General features: G+C 31.6%; 4 protein-coding genes and 1 non-coding gene across 7 annotated transcripts; 1 reads left to right on the plus strand and 4 right to left on the minus strand.

The window, feature by feature from the left end:
• Positions 1 to 152: 152 nt before the first annotated feature.
• Positions 153 to 6,599, minus strand: LOC124941480 (cyclic nucleotide-gated ion channel 1-like). The gene is made up of 9 exons (XM_047481816.1): positions 6,436 to 6,599; positions 6,139 to 6,229; positions 5,420 to 5,993; positions 4,577 to 4,789; positions 4,023 to 4,321; positions 3,816 to 3,927; positions 2,773 to 3,009; positions 1,494 to 1,885; positions 153 to 603 (listed from the first exon to the last, which is right to left on the minus strand). The coding sequence occupies exons 2-9, from the start codon at positions 6,165 to 6,167 to the stop codon at positions 303 to 305; spliced, it is 2,157 nt and encodes a 718-aa protein (XP_047337772.1). The 5' UTR covers positions 6,168 to 6,229; positions 6,436 to 6,599; the 3' UTR covers positions 153 to 302.
• Positions 2,105 to 2,178, minus strand: TRNAV-CAC. The gene has a single exon. It is a non-coding gene; the product is annotated as a tRNA-Val (tRNA).
• A 2,250-nt stretch (positions 6,600 to 8,849) lies between the features above and the next one.
• LOC124944003 lies at positions 8,850 to 17,407 on the minus strand. 3 transcript variants are annotated; one of them, XM_047484464.1, is made up of 9 exons: positions 17,258 to 17,407; positions 13,368 to 13,428; positions 13,128 to 13,280; positions 12,898 to 13,003; positions 12,515 to 12,691; positions 11,905 to 12,058; positions 10,332 to 10,651; positions 10,151 to 10,240; positions 8,850 to 9,093 (listed from the first exon to the last, which is right to left on the minus strand). In XM_047484464.1, the coding sequence occupies exons 2-9, from the start codon at positions 13,380 to 13,382 to the stop codon at positions 9,038 to 9,040; spliced, it is 1,071 nt and encodes a 356-aa protein (XP_047340420.1). In that variant the 5' UTR covers positions 13,383 to 13,428; positions 17,258 to 17,407; the 3' UTR covers positions 8,850 to 9,037. The 3 variants fall into 3 exon arrangements, with proteins under 3 accessions (XP_047340420.1, XP_047340418.1, XP_047340419.1); XM_047484462.1 differs by having other exon boundaries at positions 8,850 to 9,096; XM_047484463.1 differs by lacking the exon at positions 17,258 to 17,407 and adding an exon at positions 17,143 to 17,161 and having other exon boundaries at positions 8,850 to 9,096.
• Positions 17,408 to 20,200: 2,793 nt separating this feature from the next.
• LOC124941347 (pentatricopeptide repeat-containing protein At4g01030, mitochondrial) lies at positions 20,201 to 23,169 on the plus strand. Its single transcript, XM_047481656.1, has one exon. It carries the CDS (start codon positions 20,359 to 20,361, stop codon positions 23,104 to 23,106), a length of 2,748 nt encoding a protein of 915 aa, XP_047337612.1. The 5' UTR covers positions 20,201 to 20,358; the 3' UTR covers positions 23,107 to 23,169.
• Positions 23,170 to 23,312: 143 nt separating this feature from the next.
• Positions 23,313 to 25,093, minus strand: LOC124941973 (protein WHAT'S THIS FACTOR 1 homolog, chloroplastic-like). The gene has a single exon (XM_047482365.1). The coding sequence runs from the start codon at positions 24,923 to 24,925 to the stop codon at positions 23,420 to 23,422; it is 1,506 nt and encodes a 501-aa protein (XP_047338321.1). The 5' UTR covers positions 24,926 to 25,093; the 3' UTR covers positions 23,313 to 23,419.
• Positions 25,094 to 25,925: the final 832 nt, after the last annotated feature.

A 25,925-nucleotide genomic window follows, 5' to 3' on the forward strand; every position in this document is an offset into this window, starting at 1 on the left:
ATAACCTAGCCTTACTTCATCAGTTCTAGCACAAAGATTTGATTCTTACTAAGAACATTCGATTTAAATGAGGGTAATGATAACGAAGGGTCGTGCGTGCCACCCCGTCGAAAAAACCCGGTTACCAAAGTAAAAGTCCCGTGGAGGAGTACATAAAAATTATCCTTTTAAAGGCATTTAACAATATTATACATATACAAGCATGATACAAAATGAAAAGAAAGAAAAAGAATTGCATTTAACAAAGCAAACATATATAAATAATGAAGTTATGTACTGTAATGGTTAGAAGCCTGTACCTGTTAACCTTCATCTGTGAAATTGGGTTCAGATGGTTTCTGAAGAAGTGGTGGTAGCCTAGTTGAAAGCTTGGAACTATGTTTGTAATGGAGGCGTAAATTGCGAATTGCATTTGTGGCAAATTTTGATACATAAATGGCTGCACCAAAACTTATAGAACCATCATCTGTCTCTTTTGCTAATGCATCATTTAGTTTCTTTTCTTCTTCGATTAATGCCTTCTCTAGGTTTCTTCTGCAATGACGACGCCATGCTATTTGTATGAAACTCGCTCCCCATGTCCTCCAATAAGGCGAGTGGTACCTGAATATTTATATAACGTATCTCACACAAATTCAGAATTGATTTTAAATTACACTAATCGGCTTTCCTCACAAAAACAAGTTTTAAAATTATGTGTACATAGGGATTTGCCATGTAAATCTTCATTAGAAAATAAATATAATGCAATATCAATAACATTCAACCCTAGATGAAGAATTTGGCTGAAAAAACAGGCAAATGTTATGATAGAGTTCAAACTCTAGGATTTAATCAATTCAAGAAATGGAGTTTAGAAACAGAGATAACAAGTATATATATGTCTTCAAATAATACAAACAATGCATACTTTAAGTTGAATTGATGATATAATAAGATAATCATAATAGAGATTTATAACTCAGTGGTAGAACGCAGAAACTCATGTCTTCTAAAGATATTTTGGTACTTTGATTGATAAATTGATAGGTGAAAAGATGGTGGGTTATTTCAAGATTAATCAAATAACCCATACCGAACAAGGAATGATTAAATCCTAAAGATTCTTTTATTTTCCCCCTCGTTTTGCTTTTTTATCCATATTCATGATTAAATCCTAATATTACAAAGGGAATGTTTTATGTAGAATAAGGTTAGTTAAGTAGGTAGCTTTAGGAGTTTCTTTTATATGCAAGGGACAATTTTCTATTGTTCATGAACAAACTTGCTCTAGTGGGTTTTTCTCTCATTTTTTTTTTAAAAAAAAGGAACTCTTAAAGATGGACAAACATACCCACAAACTTATAATTTTTGTTTATAATTTATGTATCCTATCCAGATTAGACCATCAATAAATTTTTGTAAGCAGGTGTTTTGCAAATTCTATAATTTGGAAAAGAAAGCATAAAAGAGCATTGTATTGAAGAGAGATCTCGAGATTTAGGAACACATACCTAAATGTGTGCTGAATATCTTTACTATTGAGCCTTCTGAACTGGGAGGCGACAAACTTGAGATCTTCAGCTACTAAAGCAAAAGCTTCAACATCTGTAATGGCTCGTACAGTATTGGTTGAGGATGGAAGACTGGAAGAATTGGGATCAAGAGCCCATGTAAGAAGTTGTTCTCCACAGAAATCTCCATCTTTAAGATTCTCTGAATTGAAAAAACCGGTTCTACCACCATTTGTAGTCATTGTTTCAAGAGTTCCCCTCATTATGAAAACCATCTCATCAACTGGATCCCCTTCGCGTGCTATTAAACTATTCGCAGTGAATAGAACAGGCTTCAGACGATCACAAATTGCATCTAATAATTGGTCATCCATTTTCTCAAACATTGGCACCTAATGAAAATGTCAAGCACAAACATAAATAAAATGAACTAGAGAATTGTAAAATGTTTGCATCTAATAATTGGTCATCCATTCTCTCAAACATTGGCACCTAATGCAAATATTAAGTACAAACATAAATAAAATGAACTAGAGAATTGTAAAATGAAGACCACACTTAGGGGTCTGCCTTGTTTGATTATTTTTTTCTCGTGTTGAAAAATAGAAAAATGTCTGAGCCCGGGTTCGAACCGGGGACCTTTAGTGTGTGAGACTAACGTGATAACCAACTACACCACCCAGACAATTGATTTTAATTCACTATTCTATCACTAATGTAGGGATTTACAACATTTTTGAGGTCTAGATTTCCATAAAAAATCTCTACATAATCTCATCTAATGTGGACCTAGATATGATTACATTTGAAAATAAACAACTTAGTCAGACACAAATTCATAAATGCAATGATAATTTCTTAAACTAGATTCAGATCCAAATCCATACTCAAATCCAAAAATTGCTTCTAAATGGACCCAGATCAAATAAGTAAACAAAATACCCTTAAAGACTAATTGGCCTTATTTGATCGGGGTTATTTGGGATTAATCTCAATTAGCATCAATCATATCATCAACCAAATTACTAACATATCCTCTATTTTGTTTTAAAAAAAGAAGAAAATCATATCTATACCACTAATGTGAAGACGGATAGCTTAGTGTTGAGAATAAGAACTCGTGTCCACAAAGTCATGAGTTTGAATTTTCACACTTGGACTATTTTCAAAAAAAGTATTTATACCGCTAATGTCTGTTAAAATAACCCATGACCAAAGTCTTTTTACCAACAATAATTAGTAATTAATCAAATAAACCTAGATCAAACAAAGGACTTACTCTGGTGACTAGACCCAAGCAGAGATGGGTTTTGATGTCTCTCCTGATGTCCTTAGGAAGGTTTCTGATTAGAGAATTCTCTTCAACTCCCCTTGTTTCTTGCCATTTGTACTGTTCGTACCGCCTAATTCGTTGTCGCACCTCCTCAGGGAGCATGCGATGAGACATCCATTGCTCTGCGTCCTGTCTTTTCACTCTCATTTCTTCTACTCTTAATGTTATAGATTGCAGGTATTTCTACAACAAATAAAACATAATCAACTTCAAACTGCCATTCTATTTGATGAATTGATGAGTCAGAAAGAGAGTCAAGAACTAAATCGCAAGTGATATAAGATGCAAACAAACTTGCCATAGTCAAATACTTATTCCATCACAACATTGAATTCATTACTTAAAATATCAAAATAACCTTCCAATTGTTTTATTGGAAAGTGGGTAAACTTTGTGTTGAAAAAAAGTATGAAAGCAAGGTTCCATCTTTTACTATCAAAGAAAGTACAAAATATCCTTAATTTATTCTTTATAACATTTAAAATAATAAATACTATGAAAATATGATCATTTGACCCAAAATAATAATAACAAGAGCTTGTTTGAGCTTGAAATAACTTTTCTCCATCTGCAGTTTCATATAACTGGGATATTTAGATTCTATTACAAAATTAAGGGGGATTGTTGATGTCTAAATATTAATGTATCAAAATATGGTTTAAAAGAAATAGATGGTATTATAGTTTATGATTTGAATGACATGATTGATGACTAGATTTTTTATAGGATATTGGGTTATTTGAAAATAATCTCAAATGACTCGAGTCAAACCAGACCTAAATAATATAAAGCAAAATAAACTACTTTTTCATTAAACAATTTTTTTTTGACAAATAGAAGTGTAGAGAAGAAGAATAAAAACTCCAAAAAGGGAAGACAGATCTTAGCACTGAAAGGGTTAGGATCAACATTGATTTCAGTTCTTATGAATTATTTTGATTCTGTATTCTCTATTTGTAATGAGGGCAGGAATAGAATTAAGTGGATACCTGCATATTTCCAATAAGCAAGGAGAATAACAACAGTCCAAGGATGGCAATAAAGACTGCAAACAGAATCTCAGCAATGTTTGTGCTAGTTTTGAGATTTTGGCCAAGAGAACTGCACAAAAAAGAAATGATGATATTCCTTTCTTATTCGAGTAGAATAAGATTTGAAAATCATGATAATTTGCATTTATTAAAAAAAGTAAGTACCTCAAATTTCGCAGTCCCCACCAAAAACAGTATAAGAACTTGTGCCTAAAGGATTCTGATTCTGCCACACGAGATTGAAGAGCGTCGATAAAGATTCCAAAATCAAAATCCTTTGAAGTATGGATATCCTTTTGTTCAAGGTAAGGGCAAGCAGCGTCTAAAAATGTATAGTTTTTGCTGTCGTGACGACTTTCACAATACAAACTATTTGCATTACAGTTACTATCCGTGTTGCATGCAATAAGCCAGCAGCTATTTTTTATTTCTACAGAGAATAAATACCAGAAGGCTCCAACAATCTGCCACATAAAGAAAATTACATTATATTATCAGGAAAAGTCTTCTCTGAACATTAAGACAAACTTGGGCCTTGTTTGACGTGGGATATTTGAGATTAATTTCACTTAACTGACTATCAATCAACAAACTACTCATCAATCACATCATTTAAATCATCAAAGTTATATGGAAATAACCACTTGATTATTCAAATATCCCTAGACTAAATAAGGCCTTGGTTGTTTTGGAAATTTCCTTGGAATATAAGAACTTACATGACTGGCTAGCATGTAGAGGAGAAGATTAAAGGCTGCTCCAGTCCAAGCTTTTTCAGTAAATAGGCCAGAGGAACGTGTAACTTCTGAATACAGAGGATAGAATCGAAAGAATCTGGGCAAGTACTGGACCAAAATTACATACCTCATTGTATTCTTTGTGATCATTGATATTGGTGAATTCGAGAATTGAGGAATAATTAGAATGACTACCTGTATAGTAAAACGTCAAGCATGATAAATGAGATCTAGAATACTAAAATCTGATTCAACTGATGTTATATATCATAAATGAGTGTAAAATCAAGAAAATCCTTAGGGTGTGTTCGGTTCAAGTGAAATTTGGGGCTCAATTCCAATTACATTGTTTGTTTAAGGAGCTAAAAGGAGGAATTGAATTTAGAATTGAGTTCTTATGGAACTAACATAAGTATTTTTTTTTTTAGGTTGAGTTTCTCTTAAATTAGCTTTGAATTTCAATTCTTAATCACATTCTCATGTTCCTCATCCATTCAACCATTCATCCCCTCATGCCCTTGTTTCATGAAGTCTAATTCCTCTTCTAGCAGCTAAATCTCTTAAAATCAAACAAATATAATTGTAATTCAATGGCAAGTCTTGAAGAATTTGAACAATCACTCCAATTCTATGCCCCCTTGTCCAAACATAGCCTTATGCAACAAATACAAACAAGTAATCTACATAATTGATTTCTATAAAAGTGCAAAGCATATGAAATCTATTGCTAGCTGCAGTTTCAGCAACACGAGGATGACAGAACATGATAAATTCGAAAAGTCGATAAGAGTAGAAGAGGATTTCTATCAATGAAGTGGGACTTACTTGTGGGAGTGGAAGAATTGACAAAATGTCAACAATGAAGTAGGAAGACAAGTAACGTTTTGCAATAGCATAAGGATCTTCAACCAATTCACCCCTTCCAAGTACATTTGAAGGAGTAATGAACCCAGTGCGGAATTGAAATATGATGCGTAGTATATATAAAATATCTACAAATGTTCGTAGAACACAAGCAATAATCTGCAAATCTCTGTCCAACGTGAAGCAGTTTTTCACGGCATCGATGACTGGTATGTAGTAAAACAATGGATCTAAAGACACCGCTATTACACATAAGAGCACGAACATCTTGTTCCACTTCAGAAGCAATGATCCTTGAGGATGAAATATTTTCTTCTTGGATTCCCCTTCATTCGGTTTTTCATGTGGCTTAAAACCATTCAAAAATCGTTTGAAGGTTGTTTGAATACTTCTAGAACCACTTTCAAATCCTTTTCTAATATTTCCTGTGATAAAACTTCTAATTGCATCACCATTTCTCTTTAAAAAACCGTTTTCTTGATAATACTGATTCTGAAAACTCGGTGAACTTTGTGAACTAGGAGCAGCCTTAAACCTGAATATCACATGGATATAACTAATGTATTCAGTTTGATAGTTTAGCTGAAGAACATCAAAGTTAATTAAGAAACCCTAATTACATGTGCAGACTTCATATCTAACGAATATGAACAGTAAAAATAATCAACAGTAAATCTAACCTAACAAATCGGTTAGGTTTGAAATTCATATCTGTAACTGATGAACTCCTTTTTGTTTCACTTGAAGCTTCAAATTGTTACATTCAACTACCTGCATAAATACCATACCATACACAGATTTCAGATTTCACTTAAAATCTTAATTCAGATTAGAAACAAATACAAACATCATATTACTTATTTACTTTTTCAAAGTATAAGCATCTGAGAAACTGGAAACGGAAAGCAACGCATGCCGATCAAAGTTTACACTGAAGAAAATGCTTAAAGTTAAAACACGAAGCCAAATTCCGTTACCTGAAAAGAATTGCGAGCAATAGTTCATTCTCAGCTCATTCAGTAGGAAATTTCGGCGTTTCTTCCTACAAAAACGAGTAAGAGACGGAAGCAACAAGATGAACAGCGAGTGTTTTCTACAGAAGAGTATAATATGAGAGGAAGAAGGAAAAGGAAGTGGTCAAAGAAAGGCAGCTGCATGTATATAAGATATATTACCAGTCTTCTTCTTCTTCTGCAATGTCGAGTCTCTCTCTAGGACTTAGAGAGAGAGAGAGAAGACTTCGTCTTCGAAGTCTTCGCGCGAAGGATAGTCAATTGAAGCTGCCATGAAAACTGACGTGGCCTATAGGAAAACCAGAGGAAACATTTGAAGGAATAATTGGATTGTTAGTTGTTACTTATCAAATTAGAATATATATTATATAATTAATTCACTCATTTTTTTTAAATAAAAATATTATTTTCTTCTTAATAAATCTATGGTTTTGAGCATTATATTAATTAACTAATAAAACATAATATTTCACAAAAACAAAATTATTAAATCCAAATGAGAAACCATCTTTTAAAGTTAACAAAAGCAATTGTTTTCCAAAAACTTGTTTTTGAGCTCTTTATTGTTGTTGCTACATTTTTAATATTTATTGACATGAAATTTTTCATCTACACCTAATTCAAGACTTAAAAACTATGTTAAGTTAATGTGTTTTTAAGTTCGAGTTGAAATTAGGTTGACTCATTAAACTTGATTAATAAATATGTTAAAATTTGGTTGACCTGAAATTATGAAAAGAGATTCTTCATTTATAATTTTTATTTTATTTTATTTGTTTGAATTTTGTGTTCACTATTTCTTACTCACTTTTTTTTTTATTTTAGAATTGTCTGTAAGTAGATTTATACCTTATTTTTTATATATATTTTAATCTAAAATAAAGATGTGGGATATTAATTACATATAAATAAGTTAGATTGAGTTCCAATTGAGTGAGATTAATCAGGTCAGAATCGGGTCAATTACAAATAAACATGTGAGTGAGGTTCTCTAACCCGTTACTCTGACCTGAATTGACATCCCTAATATTTCCTTTATTTTATTTCCGGTGAAACTAATGATAATGATTATCGCCCAATTTACTTATTTTCGGTGAAATTAATGATAATGAGTATTGCCAACTTACTTATATCGAGAATTCAACATGAATTGTCATCCCTAATATTTTCTTTGTTTTATTTTTGATGAATTTTAATGATAATTTAGATCACTCTTTATATTTTTGTGATTAAATTAATAATTTAAATTTAATAAATAAATAAAAGTCAAACACTATCAAAATAACATACAGTTTATATTTAAAAAGATGACAATTAAAATATTAAATAATAATGATATATTTATATAAATATTTTTTATCATATTTGAATTTAAAGTTTTATTTAGTGAGAATTTAATCTAACACATTTGATTTTTTAAAATAAAATTATTGACATTTGAGGTACATTATGAATTTTATTTTGTTTGATCATTTTTTTATTGTGTGTGCCCCCAATATTTTTCATTTCAATCTATTTCAAAACTAAGAAAAATAGCATTACTATTCTATTATAAAAACTTTAGGGTTTACCAACTACAATTAGTTTAAAATTAAATATTAAAATAAATCAAATTCCAATCAGACAAATGTCTGTCAGGTTGATGCAGATAGTAGAGCTGTTTGATTCTGTTATTTTTATAAGTTTCTATTTAAAACTAATTATTTTTTTATATATATTTTCAACCATTAAATTTATTAATCAAATATTTTAAGTAATATTTTTTGTGATAGAAAAATAATATATAAATAATAAAATAATAATTTAAAATAAATAATATATTAGTATTTTAATTAATAAATTAAATAATATAATAAATAAAAAAGGTAAAATAATTTATTTTTGATTAATTTGAATTATTTAAATAATTCAAACCTAACTTTTAAAAAAAATAAAATTAAACATTATTTTAATTCCAATCCCATTTAAAAACACTTCTCTTGAAAATACATAGGACCTAAAACATAATTTAATTAAATATATATTTTAAAAAAAAGACTTAATATAAAATGATTGAGAATCTATATTAATTGCATTTCCAACTTCACTTCTATTTAAACAAAGAAAACCTTTTAACTATGCCAATATATATGTATAATTGAGAAACAAATAAGCAAGCCCTAAACAATACAATGCCAGTATAATTGAGAAAACAACTTGCATAACCAATGGCATTTAAAAATATCTAGCACTTGGTCCATCACATTAATTAATACTCAATAATTGAACAGACCCTTTCAAATATCTACTCTAAAATTTTAAACCCAGTAAAAAAATAAATTATTTAACTTCCTAACACTCAACAAATTGAGTGAATCCCTCCTAAACAATTGTAAAAGTCTCAAAATAAAATAGTTTCATTGGAGATATAGAAAGCTAAAGTACATAAATATGTCAGTTAAAAATAAGTAACAAATCCATCATTGGTAACAAATAATCTAAATTAAGTTATTGAAATTCCACAAACATGAAATGTACTAAAGGTGGAGAAGTTAATAAATCTAATGATGGTTCATGACAATAATTTCTAGGGCTTATCTTCATCTGATTGTGGTCCTGGGATAGTATCGACAAAGAACTCCTCTACTGAAAAATAAAAATAAAAAAAAAATTAATTATTTTCTTTTTGACCAAGTATGAAAAATATTAAAATGTATTTCAGATGCATTAACTAACTATTTTTAAAATGTATTTATACCTCAATTTTTTAATAACTTATACAAAACAAGATTATTTGGAAATAACACCAAGTAACCCATAAACAAACAAAAAAAAGCCACATTATTCAACCAACAATCACTTATTCAATCACATTGTTAAAATCATCAACAAAAATATCAAAATACTTTCCATTTTTCTAAAACTCATTATATTATACAACATTGAGTCTGATTTCTTTTTAAGGCTCTATTCATTAAAAATTTAATATTTTCACTGTACCTAAAAAAACAGGCTATTTAAAAGGGTTATTTTCAAATAACCCCAATCAAACAATTGTCTAGCATGAATATAAAATTTATTGGGTCTCAAATTAACAATTTTCAGTCACAACATTCAAATCAACAACTAAAATTTTCACTAATTTTTATGCCCCTAGTATATTTTTATTCAAATAACCTGTTTTTTTAGTAATCTATATCAAATAAGATTATTTGAAAATAACCACTTAGTTATTCAAATAACTCAAGGTCAAACAAGGCCTTAAACTTGTTCTATAAATTTAGATAAACACTAGAAGAAAAATGATGTGAGAAACAAATATTATAAATTACCCTAGGCCTTTTTATATGTTAAATTTGAAATTAATCTCAAATAATTATTCAACATGCAATCAACAATCTACACATCAAGCACTTTTCAAATCATTCACTAAAATATCCTCTATTTTTTTTATTATATATCTATACCTTGAATGTATTTTTATTCAAATAACCTGATTTTCAATAAACTACTTCACAAACAAGATTATTTGAAAATAACCACTTGGTTATTCAAATAACCCAAAGATGAAACAAGGCCTTAAACTTGTTCGATAAATTTTTAGGGGTAATGAATGTGGTCAATGCTAGCCATGCCCAAGAATAAACACAAATAAAAAATAAATAAATAAATGAGGTAAGTAACAAAATATAAGAATTACCTATATCCTCCTGCTCAGGAGAGTCAAGTAAAATATCTGAATCAGAAGGCAGAAAGGGAGAACCAGGATAATTTCCCAATGCTCCTAAATCTGCAAAATAATTTTCAGAATAACCTCCAGTTAAAAAACACAAACAATAACTCGAAAACTGATTTTAGCTTACTAAGCCGAAATCCATTACCTCCCAAGTTCGACAGATCAGCGGTCAAATCTGACAGACTGAAGTTCCATGGCATTTGAGCCCAAGATCTGAGTGAATCTCTAGAATTTACAGCCCCATTATCAGATGGGAGCTCCAATTCCACTGAATTAGCTACATCAGATGTAAATGCAGTATCAAGAACAGAAGTATCCACTCCCATTCCAGACATGTCAGATGTAAATGGAAAATGACCACTGGATGTTGTTATTGATGTAGGACTCAAAGGCATATCTGCTGACATGGCACTATTTGGTGGAATAACAGGTGTTGCATCTTGTGCACTGCCATCTATCACCATACTAAACAACCAGAGGAATATGAATAAGTTTAATCACTGTGGGTGTGTTTGATAAAACTGAAAATTAAGTGTTGATCACTGAATAAGTATCGAAATATAAATGTTAAATAAACCAAATAAAATATGTGAATATTAAGTAATTAATTTGATAAAATGTTAAACTAATGTCGGGAAAGTAATTAAAGAATTAAGTGGTTTTAAGTAACACTCGGGTCTCTTATCAATGGAAGCACTTAATTTTTCCAGATTAAGTGATAATTTTATAATGTATCAAGATGGGAATTAGATTGAATAAAAAGAACCGACTCACCTGGAATTACCAAAAGATTAGATTGTAATGCATTATGGTGGGAATTAATCATGCATTTGAACCTGATGATTATACGGTTTGTATTTGTTCTGTTGTATCATGTGTAATGACAACTTCGACAAGAGGTTTTTGTTTTAATGTATTAGCATTTCTTTTTATTACCCTTTGCTTTTATTGTCATCTCACTTGTGCAGATCCTCAGCTGTAATTGTTTGCATATATTTATGCAGTACATGCGATCCTTGTGTTTAATGTAGATTTAAATGAGGAAGCTAAAAGTAGGGGTGAGCAATTTTAAGGTAAACCCAACCTGTTTCGAACTTTTTCAGTTTTGGGTAACTTTTATCGGGTAGACAAAAAAACTGAAATATATGATATAACCCGAAAAAAGAAAAACATTTACAGCAAACAATGTTGTCCTAGCGGGTGAAACTGCTCAGGGGGGGACTCTTCCTAACCCCCTGGTAGTCTTTTTTTTTAATATAATGATTATTCCAATCTTATCCTTGTTTGGTTGTTGGAATGCAAACTAGTATTCTATATTGTTATTTAATTAACATATCATGTAATAATTTAAAAGTGATGAATAATACATGTAAAATTAATTTGATATATATTATAGTGACTTGAATTATTTATTATATAGAGAGGTTTTATTTTATATAATTTTATTTAACAGATTTATTGAGGAGAAAACGAATGCTTGTCATCATCCTTTTTGGAAAGTGGTATTTTATCATAATCACTTGAATGCCAAAGTGAATATTGAAGTAGATAAAACTTTTTTTTCGTGAAAAGTGTATGAAAAATATATTTTTTTCCAAATTTGTAGATCATGCTAAAATATTAAATGACTTTTTTTGGCCACTTTGACAAAATTCTATACCAAAGAGAGAAAAGGTGATGACAAAGAAATATAAATAATAAGGGGAAAGCATTCTTACTCATTCATTGAATTCATCCGAATTGGATGGAAGTTACATGGTGCAGGAACTCCATTGACCACATGACAACTGGATAAGCCACTTCCCAAGTGTTGTCCAGGGGCTGGAATTGGTGGTTGTTGTAGGACAGGGTATCCCATAGGCAAATTGTTAACTGTAATGCAAATGATTGGAGATCAACAACAATGTATTATGATAAGAAAAGGCAAACTAATCTAACTGGACAAAAACAAAGAGAGGTGTCATTAAAGTACACAAGTCAAAGAGGAATCCAAGGCCATTTTGTGTTCTTTTAGGAAATGAAAAAAATACCAGTGTCACTCATCTTCACGAGAGAAGCATCTAGCACTCTTTGGTAGTATTTGTACAGATAGTTCAGAGTAATATAAACAATTAGTTATAAAAAGTATATAAAAAACAATAAGGAGGCTAGGGGTGAGCATTGTTTGGGTAAACCCGAAACCCAACCTGTTCCGAACACATTTTTCAGGTTTGGGTAATTATAGAGTTAGTTTTGTTATACCATCCAATCATTCACATTTCTTTAGAAACTACCTACAACAATTTCATCATTTCTCAATGTCAAAAGATTTGATGTGAAAAAAGTTACCTGGCATTGGATGAATACCGTTCTGAATGGGGGCCAGAGGAACCTTTTGAGGAAGCTGCATCATTTGATACTGATGCTGGAGTAGATGATTGAATGTGATAATCTGTTTCTTCAGCTTTAACCTTATATAGTATGCCCTGAAGAATTCAGCATTTTCTTCTTCCAATTTTTGCCACACTGCATTTGATTTTATAACACATAATCAGCTAAGAGTATTAGTGCATGACTAGACAACAGAAAAAGGTTACTGCGCTATAAAGGGGATAATAAACTGTTTCAAATGTATTTTATCTTTAACTAATAAACAACTAAAGATAAACTTTCGGTATTTTCACATAAATATTTAACTAGAAAGAACTTCTTCAAAAGATATCTGATCTCACCCAAAGTTGTAAATCCAGGATCTATCCTTGCTCTAGTCAAGAGAGTCTTTACCACTTCTTCTCTGTTCATGTACAACTGTAAACACCGCTCTATCAAATTCTGAACCTGCACCAAGTAAATGAACCTTTAAGCAAAAAAAATTAAGAGATAAGTTCCTCCAATGGCAGTTGCAGAATAATAATTCCAAGGAAAAATAATAATAATACTCTAACTAAGGTTGCCCTCTTACAAGTTCTATATCTTCTCGCGAAACCTTTTTGTTATCATTGCTGGAAACAGAAATGGAGCCCGAGTCTACTACAGGAGCTTCTGTTGGATTGTTCAGTGGATTACCTTGGGACTCATGTGACACCTGAGTTGATGATTGTGTTTCTGGTGTATTCTGAAAATCCAGTCAAATCTGGTATGTGAATAAACAAATAGAGCCTTAATAGATAAGAAATATGATCCACATGTTTGAAACAGGCACCTGTTTATTCTTCATTTCACTTAAATTATAGTTGGTAGTATGTCTTCGTCAATGGGACACTCTGATAAATAAGAAAATGACATGTTAAATGGAAACAAGCTATAAATTGAGGCAGCAGCTTCACCTGGAAATTAAAATCAGAGTAAACCGAACAGCTATAACCTAGTAAGAAACCGCTAAATAACTTCTTTCAAAAAATATTTAAATAGTTATCCACGGGCAACTGATGAACTCCACAATCCATCAAAGGGAGATAATACTATGATGTTGAGATAAGTCCATTTAACCTTATACCAATAAATCTGCAATGTCTAAAATCTAACTGATCTTTGAACAAGTGAGAGATGACTTCACTGCAGAAAATAATAATCTCAATGAAAATGAATGAATTATGGAAGTAATTAGCATCTCGATCGCATTCAAGTACTGCATCTCATGCTGAGTGTCAAAACCAGGATAAAGAATAACTAGTCATCTGAGATTCACAGAAACGGATTCGTCCAAATGCACCAGCAGTAGAATACACAGTAATTATTTAAAAACAACCTAGAAGAACTTCAGAGCATGCAGTCTTAATAAGTTTTCCACTTATATTTCATTCAAACAACCTAGAACGTGAAAATTTTGCAGAAAGATAAATAGAATCTACAGATGAATCAACTTAAACACCTATCGATACGCTCTTCACGATTGACTTCATAATCTAGCTAATTGTCAATCGCATTCATGTACTGCATCTTATGCTGATTGTCATTTGAGATTCATAATATTAATATAAAAGAATCGATAGAAACTGATTCGTCCAAATCCTCCAGCAGTAGAATACGTCATAATTATTTAAAAACAACCAAGAACTTAAGAGCATGCAGTCTTATTGAGTTTTCCACTTAGATTTCATTTAAACAACCTAGAACGTGAAAATTTTGCAGAAAGATAAATAGAATCTAGCGATGAATCAACTTAAACACATATCGATACGCTCTTCACGATTGACTTCAAAACCTAGCTAATTGTCAATCGCATTCAAGTACCGCATCTTATGCTGATTGTCATTTGAGATCCATAATACTAATATAAAAGAACAGATAGAAACTGATTCGTCAAAATCCTCCAGCAGTAGAATACGTCATAATTATTTAAAAACAACCTAGAACTTCAGAGCATGCAGTCTTAACGAGTTTTCCATTTAGATTTCATTTAAACAACTTATAACGTCAAAATTTTGCAGAACTATAAATAGAATCTAGCGATGAATCAACTTAAACACCTATCGATACACTCTTCACGATTGACTTCATAACCTAGCTAATTGTACTGCATCCTATGCTGATTGTCATTTGAGATTCATAATACTAATATAAAAGAATCGATAGAAACTGATTCTTCCAATTCCTCCAGCAGTAGAATACGTCATAATTATTTAAAAACAACCTAGAAGAACTTCAGAGCATGCAGTCTTAATGAGTTTTCCACTTGGATTTCATTTAAACAATCTATAACGTGAAAATTTTGCAGAAAAATAAGCAGAATCTAGCGATGAATCAACTTAAACACCTATCGATACGCTCTTCTCGATTGACTTCATAACCTAGCTAATTCTCAATCGCATTCAAGTACTGCATCTTATGCTGATTGTCATTTGAGATCCATAATACTAATATTAAAGAATCCATAGAAACTGATTCATCCAAATGCTCCAGCAGTAGAATACGTCGTAATTATTTTAAAACAACCTAGAAGAACTTCAGAGCATGCAATCTTAATGAGTTTTCCATATAGATTTCATTTAAACAACCTAGTACGTGAAAATTTTGCAGAAAGATAAATAGAATCTAGCGATAAATCAACTTTAACACCTATCGATACGCTCTTCATGATTGACTTCAAAACCTAGCTAATTGTCAATCGCATTCAAGTACTGCATCTTATGCTGATTGTCATTTGAGATTATTAGATTAATAATACTAATGCAAAAGAATCGATAGAAACTGATTCGTCCAAATGCTCCAGCAGTAGAATACGTCATAATTATTTAAAAACAACCTAGAACTTCAGAGCATGCAGTATTAATGAGTTTTCCATTTAGATTTCATTTAAACAACCTAGAACGTGAAAATTTTGCAGAAAGATAAATAGAATCTACCGATGAATCAACTTAAACACATATCGATACGCTCTACACGATTGACTTCAAAACCTAGCTAATTGTCAATCTCATTCAAGTACTGCATCTTATGCTTATTGTCATTTGAGATTCATAATACTAATATAAAAGAATCTATAGAAACTGATTCATCCAAATGCTCCAGCAGTAGAATACGTCATGATTATAAAAACAACCTAGAAGAACTTCAGAGCATGCAGTCTTAATGAGTTTTCTATATAGATTTCATTTAAACAACCTAGAACGTGAAAATTTTGCAGAAAGATAAATAGAATCTAGCGATGAATCAACTTAAACACGTTGATACGCTCTTCACGATTGACTTCAAAACCTAGCTAATTGTCAATCGCATTTAAGTACTGCATCTTATGCTGATTATCATTTGAGATCCATAATACTAATATAAAAGAATCGATAGAAACTGATTCTTCCAATTCCTCCAGCAGTAGAATACGTCATAATTATTTAAAAAAACAACCTAGAACTTCAGAGCATGCAGTCTTAATGAGTTTTCCATATAGATTTCATTTAAACAACCTAGAACGTGAAAATTTCGCAGAAAGATAAATAGAATCCACCAATGAATCAACTTAAACACATATTGATACGCTCTTCACGATTGACTTCAAAACCTAGCTAATTGTCAATCGCATTCAAGTACATCTTATGCTTATTGTCATTTGAGATCCATAATACTAATATAAAAGAATCGATAGAAACTGATTCGTCAAAATCCTCCAGCAGTAGAATACGTCGTAATTATTTAAAAACAACCTAGAACTTCAGAGCATGCAGTCTTAATGAGTTTTCCATTTAGATTTCATTTAAACAACCTATAACGTGAAAATTTTGCAGAACTATAAATAGAATCTAGCGATGAATCAACTTAAACACCTATCGATATGCCTTCACGATTCATAACCTAGCTAATTGTCAATCGCATTCAAGTACTGCATCCTATGCTGATTGTCATTTGAGATTCATAATACTAATATAAAAGAATCGATAGAAACTAATTTTCCAAATCCTCCAGCAGTAGAATACGCATAATTATTTAAAAACAACCTAGAAGAACTTCAGAGCATGCAGTCTTAATGAGTTTTCCACTTAGATTTCATACAAACAACCTAGAACGTGAAAATTTTGCACAAAGATAAATAGAATCTAGCGATGAATCATCTTAAACACCTATCAATACGCTCTTCACAATTGACTTCATAATCTAGCTAATTCTCAATCACATTCAAGTACTGCATCTTATGCTGATTGTTATTTGAGATCCATAATACTAATGTAAAGAATCGCTAGAAACTGATTCATCCAAATGCTCCAGCAGTAGAATACGTCATGATTATAAAAACAACCTAGAAGAGCTTCAGAGCATGCAGTCTTAATGAGTTCTCCACATAGATTTCATTTAAACAACCTAGAACGTGAAAATTTTACAGAAAGATAAACAGAATCCACCGATGAATCAACTTAAACACATATCGATACGCTCTTCACGATTAACATCAAAACCTAGCTAAGATTAGGTTCAGATTCAACAAGAACATATCATCATGATTCATCAAACTATGTTTATACAAAAAATAAAGATTAAGAACGTACAGATTACAAAATGAGCTCTGCTGATTCAAATTCGAAACGAAAACAAGCTGCATTAAAGAATTTTGACATAGATACAGATTAACAATGAAGGAAAGATGAAGATTCGTGAATTTACGGTGATGAAGTTCAGGAGAAATCCGTGCGACGGCAGAAACTTCGTGGTGCAGTGAAGTCAGATGAAAAGACTTTAATCCCTATAAGAAATGGAAATGAAGCTGAAAATGGTCACACTGTAGAGAGAGAGAAAGAGGGGAATAAAAATCCAGACAAGAGAACCAGCGGTTACTTTCGCATTTATTTATTCCGAAATATAAAAAATCTTAGTTATTTAATTTGTTTATTATTAAATAGTACATATTAATTGTGAATATTTATTTATTTTAATTAACAATATATGGGGCTGGTATGATCTAGATTTATAAGGAAAAAAATTGTTTTATGACTTTTTTTTATTTTATTATATTTTGAAATTTGAATTTGTTTGAAAACATTCAGATTTAGAATTTGATGAGAATTTAATTTTCAACCAAAATTATATATTTGTTTAAATTTTCATAAATATATATATATATATATATATATTAATCAATTTAATAATATATTCTATTTAAATTCAACCAAGTTAAATTTAATTTTCTAAAAATAAACCTATATAGTTTTTTTATTAGTTTGATAGTTTCTTGGAAATTAATTTTTTTAATTATTTTTCATTATATTTTTATCAAAATACTTTTAACTATTGTTTGTTCAAATTCAAAAAATATTATTTTACTACTCTCTCCTCTTTCACTTCACTTAATTTAATAATTAAAATATTATATATTTTAAATTTTTATTTTTTATTTTATTATTATATATTAATATCGTTTAAGACTTTCTACTAAAAAAAAATATGTTGCTCAAGACTTAATGTGTTATTGGGTCTACCCGTAACTTGTAACTTACCGCTTCATAACCTGCTATTGAAACCAAAACAACGTCATGTGTGCCCTCCTCCTCTACTTATATTTCGGTACTTATATTTGTTGCTCCCTGACCCAATCTTTCTATCCAAGACCTCAAGACTCATTTTGATATGCGCATGTTGGAACCGATGAGGATCAGAACGACCCACAACTTACTAGCATGGGGAGTTGCAATGGAGGCTAAGATCCAGAGTCCTCTGCGCCAAGAATCTTAGGGTACCACAAATAGTTATAAGTCTCTCACATCTTACCTCGTTCCTATATCACTCCTCTTCCTATAAACCTCTTTCATTTCCCTCGGTTACCTTTGAAATCTGCGTTGAGTCTTTGGGCGGCCCAACATAAGTCAAGACTAGTTTACCTAGCAAGAAAACTTCTGCGGTGTAACAGTTTTCGCGCTAGCGCACTCAATTTCTTGCTTATTCTCTCGCTGCACAATTTATATATCCTCAAAATTATCACATATCATTTATTTGACGGTTGTGTGGTTGAGAGTTTCTTTATTCTATATGGGCATCTTGTGAGATTCTTGTGGAATTATGGAAAAAAAATTGTATTAACGTAAGACGTATGTGTTATAAGGAGGTGAAATCGACGATTCACTTACTTTTGCATTATTAATAGTTACTAATACATATATTTTTAAATTATATGAGCTTCATAATCTAACGTGTTTGTATTCTTTTATTATTATTGTTGTTTTACTGTCATTTGTTGGTCGTTGTTTACCGTTCTTATCATTTATAATATACCTTACTATTTTCAAAATTTTAAATAAAAAAAATGTGGTTTACTTTGTTAGAGATCAATTTATTTTAAAAGTAAAATTATGTTCCATCACAATTTTAATTGTAAAATAAATTAAGTTCAATCAAATCTTTTACAATGTGAAAATGCAAATGAAAAATATCTAAAGATAATTGTGATCAATAAATGAATTGACAAAATCTTAGTGAGATTTCTACAATTTATTAAACTAGAAAATCAAAGTTCCTTTCCATCCAAATTTCCATCCTCCAAAATTATAATTAAACTAGATATCAAATGTAGATAAAATATAATATCTACTTAATAAGGTGGATATATACAAATATTTACTTGTAATGAAAAAACATGACACTGACAAAATAAAACAAAAAAGTAACGAAAATGAAAAAACAATACAAATGCATTACCCAATAGATTATCAAGTTCGTAGATTCTATAATAGAACGAATAATTCCCAAACCAACTTCACAAATTTTGCAAAAACAAAATTCCTAGAACGTTGTACTTATTAATTACGAAATATGCATAAATTAATTCGAAAAATTGAATTTAGAAAACGACAATTTAATAAGAAAAAAAAACAAAAATATTAAATAAGTATAATAATATTTGTTCACATCATCATGTGCTCTACAAATTCTAGATTTTTCCACCAAATAATAATGAACTTAATTTATGATAGAATTTGACAACTAGATATATCAACACTTTAAAGAAATCAATTATGTGATAAAATAAAAGTTGTTTAAGAGATTAAAATTATATATTTTAATTTTAATTAATATTTATTTAAAACATCGAAAATTTAAGAGTAGAGAACAAGTAAGTTGAAAATAAAATAAATGTGAGCATAGACAATAGTTACTTGTGCATGTGAGAGAAATAAAAAAAAATCTTTCCAACATTGCAATTTTCCAAAAAAAGATAAAAATATTATTTTTTCTCCCTCATAGTCTGAGACTCTCATGCACATGGTCATGTTCGGGACAACAATTTCTCAAACATGGTCATCTTCTCGAAAAAAAATTAATTTGTTTTTCTCCTTCTAATGCATATACTCATGTTTAGGACAAAAATTTTCCGAACATTATTGTTTTTTCAAAAAAAAAATCGAAATCATGCATAAAGCCATTTTCCCGAATATAGTTATTTTTCGAATCGAAACATGCGTAACTAGATTAGTGGTTTTGCTTTCATTTTTAACTCATTTATTTAAAATGAATTAGTTAGATATATCAAATTGATAATTTTAGGGTCTTCTAGTATCACAATAATGAAATATTTTTCAAGATAAGATAAGAAGAACCTTATCTTCTTCACCATAAACAATAAAAACAGAAACCCTTGCTGCAATTTTAGCTCCATTGATGATAGATTTTCAGGTACTTCATCTCTCTCAACTGTCACAATTTCTTCCATTTTTGCTTTTCCTGAACAAAAATTTCTTCACAATCGGTCTTCTATTGAATCGTGAATCCTGACAATGGCGATGATCCATCCTATACATCAATTTTACCATCCATCCTTTCAAAACCTACCTCTATCAAAGGAAACAAGCACCAAACCTGCTTCCCTCTCATCATCATCATCACCGTATTCTTCTACAAATACTCTCAAATCATTGGATTCAGTTAAAGCCGTTCATGCACAGATGATCAAACAGGTCGAGGATTCATCAAAAACCAAAATGCAATCATTGATCGTCTCTTATTTGAATTTCAACGACTTCATATCAGCTGCAACTCTTTTCATAGTGGCGTTTGCAGAAATCCACTTGAACTGGAATTACTTCTCAAAAGAATTTTACAATCATGGCGGAGATCTACACGAAGCTTTGAGAATTTTCTCCGATTTCCGTAACAGAGGAATGTATTATTACGAGAGCAACGTTTTAGCGCTTCCTTTGGAAATGTGTTCAAATTCATCGGATGTTTTGTTAGGTACTGCAATTCATGCATATATGATTAAGAAAGGGATTGATATGGATGTAAATTCAAACAGATCATTGATGAACTTCTATGGCAGGTGTTTTAGTGTTGACATTGCCAACCAACTGTTCGATGAAATGCCTCTGAAAGAAACTTCACTGTTTAAGGAGGCGATTTTGATGAATCTCAAATATGAGAATTGGTTGCAGGCTATTACCTTGTTCCGGTATATGCAATTTTCATATATGAAACCTAATAGCTTTCTAATTGCTAGAATTCTACAAGCTTGTCAAAAGTTAGAAGCATTGGATGAAGGAAAACAGATTCATGGATATATGATTCGAACATGTTTAGAATCAAACATATCGTTTAATTCCCTGATATACATTTATAGTAGGAATGGTAATCTCGACATTGCTAGGGCAGTTTTCGATTCAATGGAAGATCGTGACTCTAGTTCATGGAACTCGATTATATCGGGTTATATTGAGTCGAGGGATTTAAACACTGCCAGAAATCTATTCCTCGATATGGAATTATCTGATGTGAAACCTGATATTGTCACCTGGAATTGTATCTTATCAGGCCATTCCCATCTCGGGTTCTCCATGGAAGTCCTTGAGATATTTCGCAAAATGCAAGCAGTTGGATTCAAACCAAACTCGAACTCAGTCACAAGCGCCCTTCAATCAACCAGCAATTTAGGGTTCTTGAGTATCGGAAGAGAAATCCATTCCTATGCTATTAGAAACGGGATTGACTCCGACCAATTTGTTGGGACAGCATTAATCGATATGTATGCTAAGAATCACAAGTTGATGGATGCTCGAAAGACATTCAATTCTATGAAGAAAAACAGAAACATCTTCACATGGAATTCATTGATTTCGGGATACTCCTTCAATGGACAATTCGATAAAGCGGTTGAGCTGTTGAACAGTATGAGAAACGAAGTCGAACCAGATTTAGTCACGTATAATAGCATGGTTTCGGGATATGCAATGTGGGGTTACAATAAGGAAGCGATCGACACGATCCAAACCATCAAGCTCGTCGGATTGAATCCGAATGTTGTGACATGGACAGCTCTGATTTCTGGCTGTGTTCAAAGAGAAGATTATGTAAACGCAATCCAATTCGCAATCAAAATGAATCAAGAAAGGATTAAACCGAACTCGGTCACATTGTCCACTCTTCTTAGAGCTTGTTCAGGTTTATCGTTATTAAACAAAGGTAAAGAAATACATTGTATAACCTTAAGGGACGGGTCTTTTATCGATAAATCGGTTGCGACAGCCTTAATCGATATGTATAGCAAATGCGGAAGCCTGAGAGCCGCCATAGATGTTTTCCGACGAATTCCAAACCAACCTCCATTAGCTGCATGGAATTCAATGATCATGGGTTTCGCCATTTACAGCCGCGCAGACGAAGCCCGTCAGCTCTTTGACGAAATGCTCGAAGAAGGAATCGAACCGGATTCCATAACATTTACCGCGATCCTATCGAGCTGCAAGCATGCCGGTTTGGTTAACGAAGGATGGGACTATTTCGATAGAATGAAATCAGAATTCAATATAATTCCCAAGATCGAGCATTATTCATGCATGGTGGATCTTCTAGGAAGAGCTGGATATCTTGACGAAGCTGCCGATTTTATCCAAAAGATGCCCATGGCCCCAGACGGATCCGTTTGGGGCGCACTTTTAAGATCGTGTCGTAACCACGAAAATTTGGAACTCGCGGAGATAGCGGCCAGAAAGCTTTTCAAGATCGAACCGAATAACGCTGCAAACTATGCGATCCTGTCGAGCATCTATGCGAGTTTGTCGAAATGGGACGACGTCGACAGTATGCGAGATTTAACCGAATCAATCGGGATGAGACACGGGCTGGTTTGGAGTTGGATCGAGATCGATCAGATGGTTCATGTTTTCGATTCCGGAAAGAAAACTCATCGAGAGGAAGGAATGATTTACTTTGAATTGGATCGGATTATTTCGGAAATTATGGCAATGGGGTATAAGCCCGACTTAAATTGTGTGCATCAAGATGTTGACGATTTTGAAAAGGAGAATTTGGTTATGTCTCACACGGAGAAGTTAGCTATTGTCTATGGATTGATTAAGGAAAATGGGAGTATTCCGATTAGGGTTATTAAGAACACGCGAGTGTGTTCCGATTGTCACACGTTTGCGAAATATGTGTCGATTTTGAGACGAAGAGAGATCGTTGTTAAGGATGGTAGTAATCGGTTTCATCATTTCAAAGATGGTAAATGCTTGTGTCAAGACTTCTGGTAATAGTTTGTAAATTTGTTTGTAATTAGTATATAACGAGAATTTCCGAGTTTCTAATATTGATTTAGATTAAATAATGTTCTAATACAATTTCATTTTCACAACCTAAAATGTAACTTATTTTATAACTAATTGAGAATCGAGTGCAAAACTAAGCATCCAAATGAGATAAAACCATAAAAAGTGTCATGAAACACAAATTCATTTTTAAAACCTTTTGCTAAAAACACAAATGAATTCATTACATCAAAATTCAAAACATCAAGCTCAATTGTAACATAATATTACAATAAAAACACAAATCTTATACCATCTTTCACCATCGCTCTCTTAATCGACCATCCGGAAATACTGGCTCACTCAGTTTCTCATTGCGCGACTCCTTAACAACATCTTTACTCGTTCGCTTTTTCACATTTTCCTCTTCCTCATCATCGCTCCACCCATCTTCAAAATCCTCGTCCACATCACCGTCGAAGTCACCATCCACATCATCATCCAAGTCATCAAACTCATCTCCCCCAGCACTATCAATATCCGACAACTCATCACTCTCCCCTTCATCATCATTGCCATCCTCATTTCCACGAACACCCCTCCTCGGAAACCTAGGAACATTAACAATAGATCGAAGTTTCTCCTTAATAAGCAACAACCTATCCTTATCAATCAACTGAGAATCCCTATAAGCCTCTCTAAGAAAAACAGAATCCCTTTCCCCTTTCAACGAAACATAAAACATATCAGGATGTCTAATCAACATCCCTCTCAACTGCTGCGAGAATCGAAACTCGTCTCGAAAATGCGTCAAATGATCAACCAACGTCCTCTTCTCCACAGTCAGGCTCAAGATCTCGTGCACAACCGCACAGGCGTGTTTCTCCTTCTCATTCGTGCCAGATTTTATCGACGAGAAATCCGAATAAGGCGATATGAATGGAATGTCACGAAACACTCCCAGTCTCCTCATTTCACTTTTCGATAAGAGTAGACCTTTTGGTAATTTAACTCTGTTGAATTTAGGTTGTCTGTCGATAATCAGATTGTTCGATTCAATCTCCTTAATACGATTCTCTTCTTCCTCGAGCTCGAACATTGAAACTGCTAGTTGAGGATCCCAATCGGTTAACTCTAGAGCAGGGCCTCGACCTGTTTCGACAATCTTGAAATACTCTGGATAACGATTACAGATTGTATCCTGAAATTCTAGAGGAAGACCAAAATCGGCTTTCAAATGAGCAATCTTCTCGATTAAAATACGTTTATCAGCAGACATCATCAACAATTTCCTCAACTTAATAACTAAAACATCCTCCATTTCATTTCGAATCTTCATCTCCTCCAAGTAAAGTTCTTCAGCCTCAGGTGTCAACTTAAACCTAAGCGAGTAAGCACCCTCTTCTTCAATCTCAAAAACAGCTGGAAATTTTCTCAACAATGAGATAATTCTCCTGTTTCTCTGTAAACCTAGGATTTTTCTATACCGACCCAATTCACGAATCGCCATGGATCGATCAGGTTGAGAAACAAGAATCTTTCTGATCTTCATAACCAATTTAAGTTTCTTTTCTCTCTGGATAATATTATCTAAACGAACTTCCTTCCTTCTCTTCACAACAGCTCTAATGGGTGAAATTGGAACAGTTCTTCTGGTTTGATTGGTGAAATGAGTAAAGGGTTCACGTAATATCAAACGATTACCCCAAAATGATTGTTTTAGTGAAGAAAGAACTTGAACTTTTTGGAGGGTAAACGATTTGGAAGAGAGGGAGATGGGAAAAGAAGTAGCGGAAGGTGATGAAAACAACAATCTTGGTTCCATGATTGAAGGATTGAACTAGTTAATTAAGAACTTGGATTGGAAATATAGAACATGTGAATGAAGAAGATAAAATGGCTTACCTTTGTATCAATGGGGCGTCGAATTCGGAATTTGGAATTTGGAATTAGGGTTTATCCAAGCCAAAACCCACATGAAATTTCTTTGGTGTAGATTTTATCTCTTTTGTAATAAGTTAAATGTAGAGGCGGTTTCATTTATTTATTTGTTTTTTTTAATTTAAAAATTATAACATAATGATTCTCGCTTTAATTTAAATATTAAGATATAGGTCAATAAGAGCCTCTCCAACCGAACTAGAAACGCATACTCAAAATGGGTTTTCTCCTCCAACCGAACTGCAAAACCAAACCCAAAATGAGATTTCTTATTTTCCCTCTTAAAAAACGCAAATATGCGTTGTTATTGTTCAGAAACGCATATATATATATATATATATATATTTTTTTTTTTTTGCATTTTAGCCCTTTAACTTTTACTTAATTAAATTTATATATTAAACTTACTTATATAATTTATTTATATTTTAATTTATTTATATGTTTTATTTATTTATATTTTATTTTTTATCTTATATTTTATATTAAGTTTATTTATATAATTATTAATTTAATTTATATAATATTTTTTATATAACATAAATTTATAATATAATTAAAAAAAATTATAATAATATTAAAAAAATTACTTTAATATATATATATATATATTATATATATTATTTTAATAAATTTTTATAATTAATTTATTTTTAAGTTTAAAATATTTGAATAATATTATAATATTGTGGTGTAATTTATAAGTTTGTAAAAGATATGAGTGATATTAAAAAGTTATAAAAGTTGATGTAAGAAAGAATATTATAAGAATATTCTTTTGGGTTTAAGAATGAGTTTTTAAATTGGAATAGAATTACTGTTTGATGTGACATTTACATCAAAATGAGTTTGAAAATGGGTTTTTCGGTTGGAGATGGTCTAAG

This window comes from Impatiens glandulifera, chromosome 6, assembly GCF_907164915.1.
Source record: "Impatiens glandulifera chromosome 6, dImpGla2.1, whole genome shotgun sequence".
In the NCBI taxonomy this organism is placed as follows: Eukaryota; Viridiplantae; Streptophyta; class Magnoliopsida; order Ericales; family Balsaminaceae; genus Impatiens; species Impatiens glandulifera.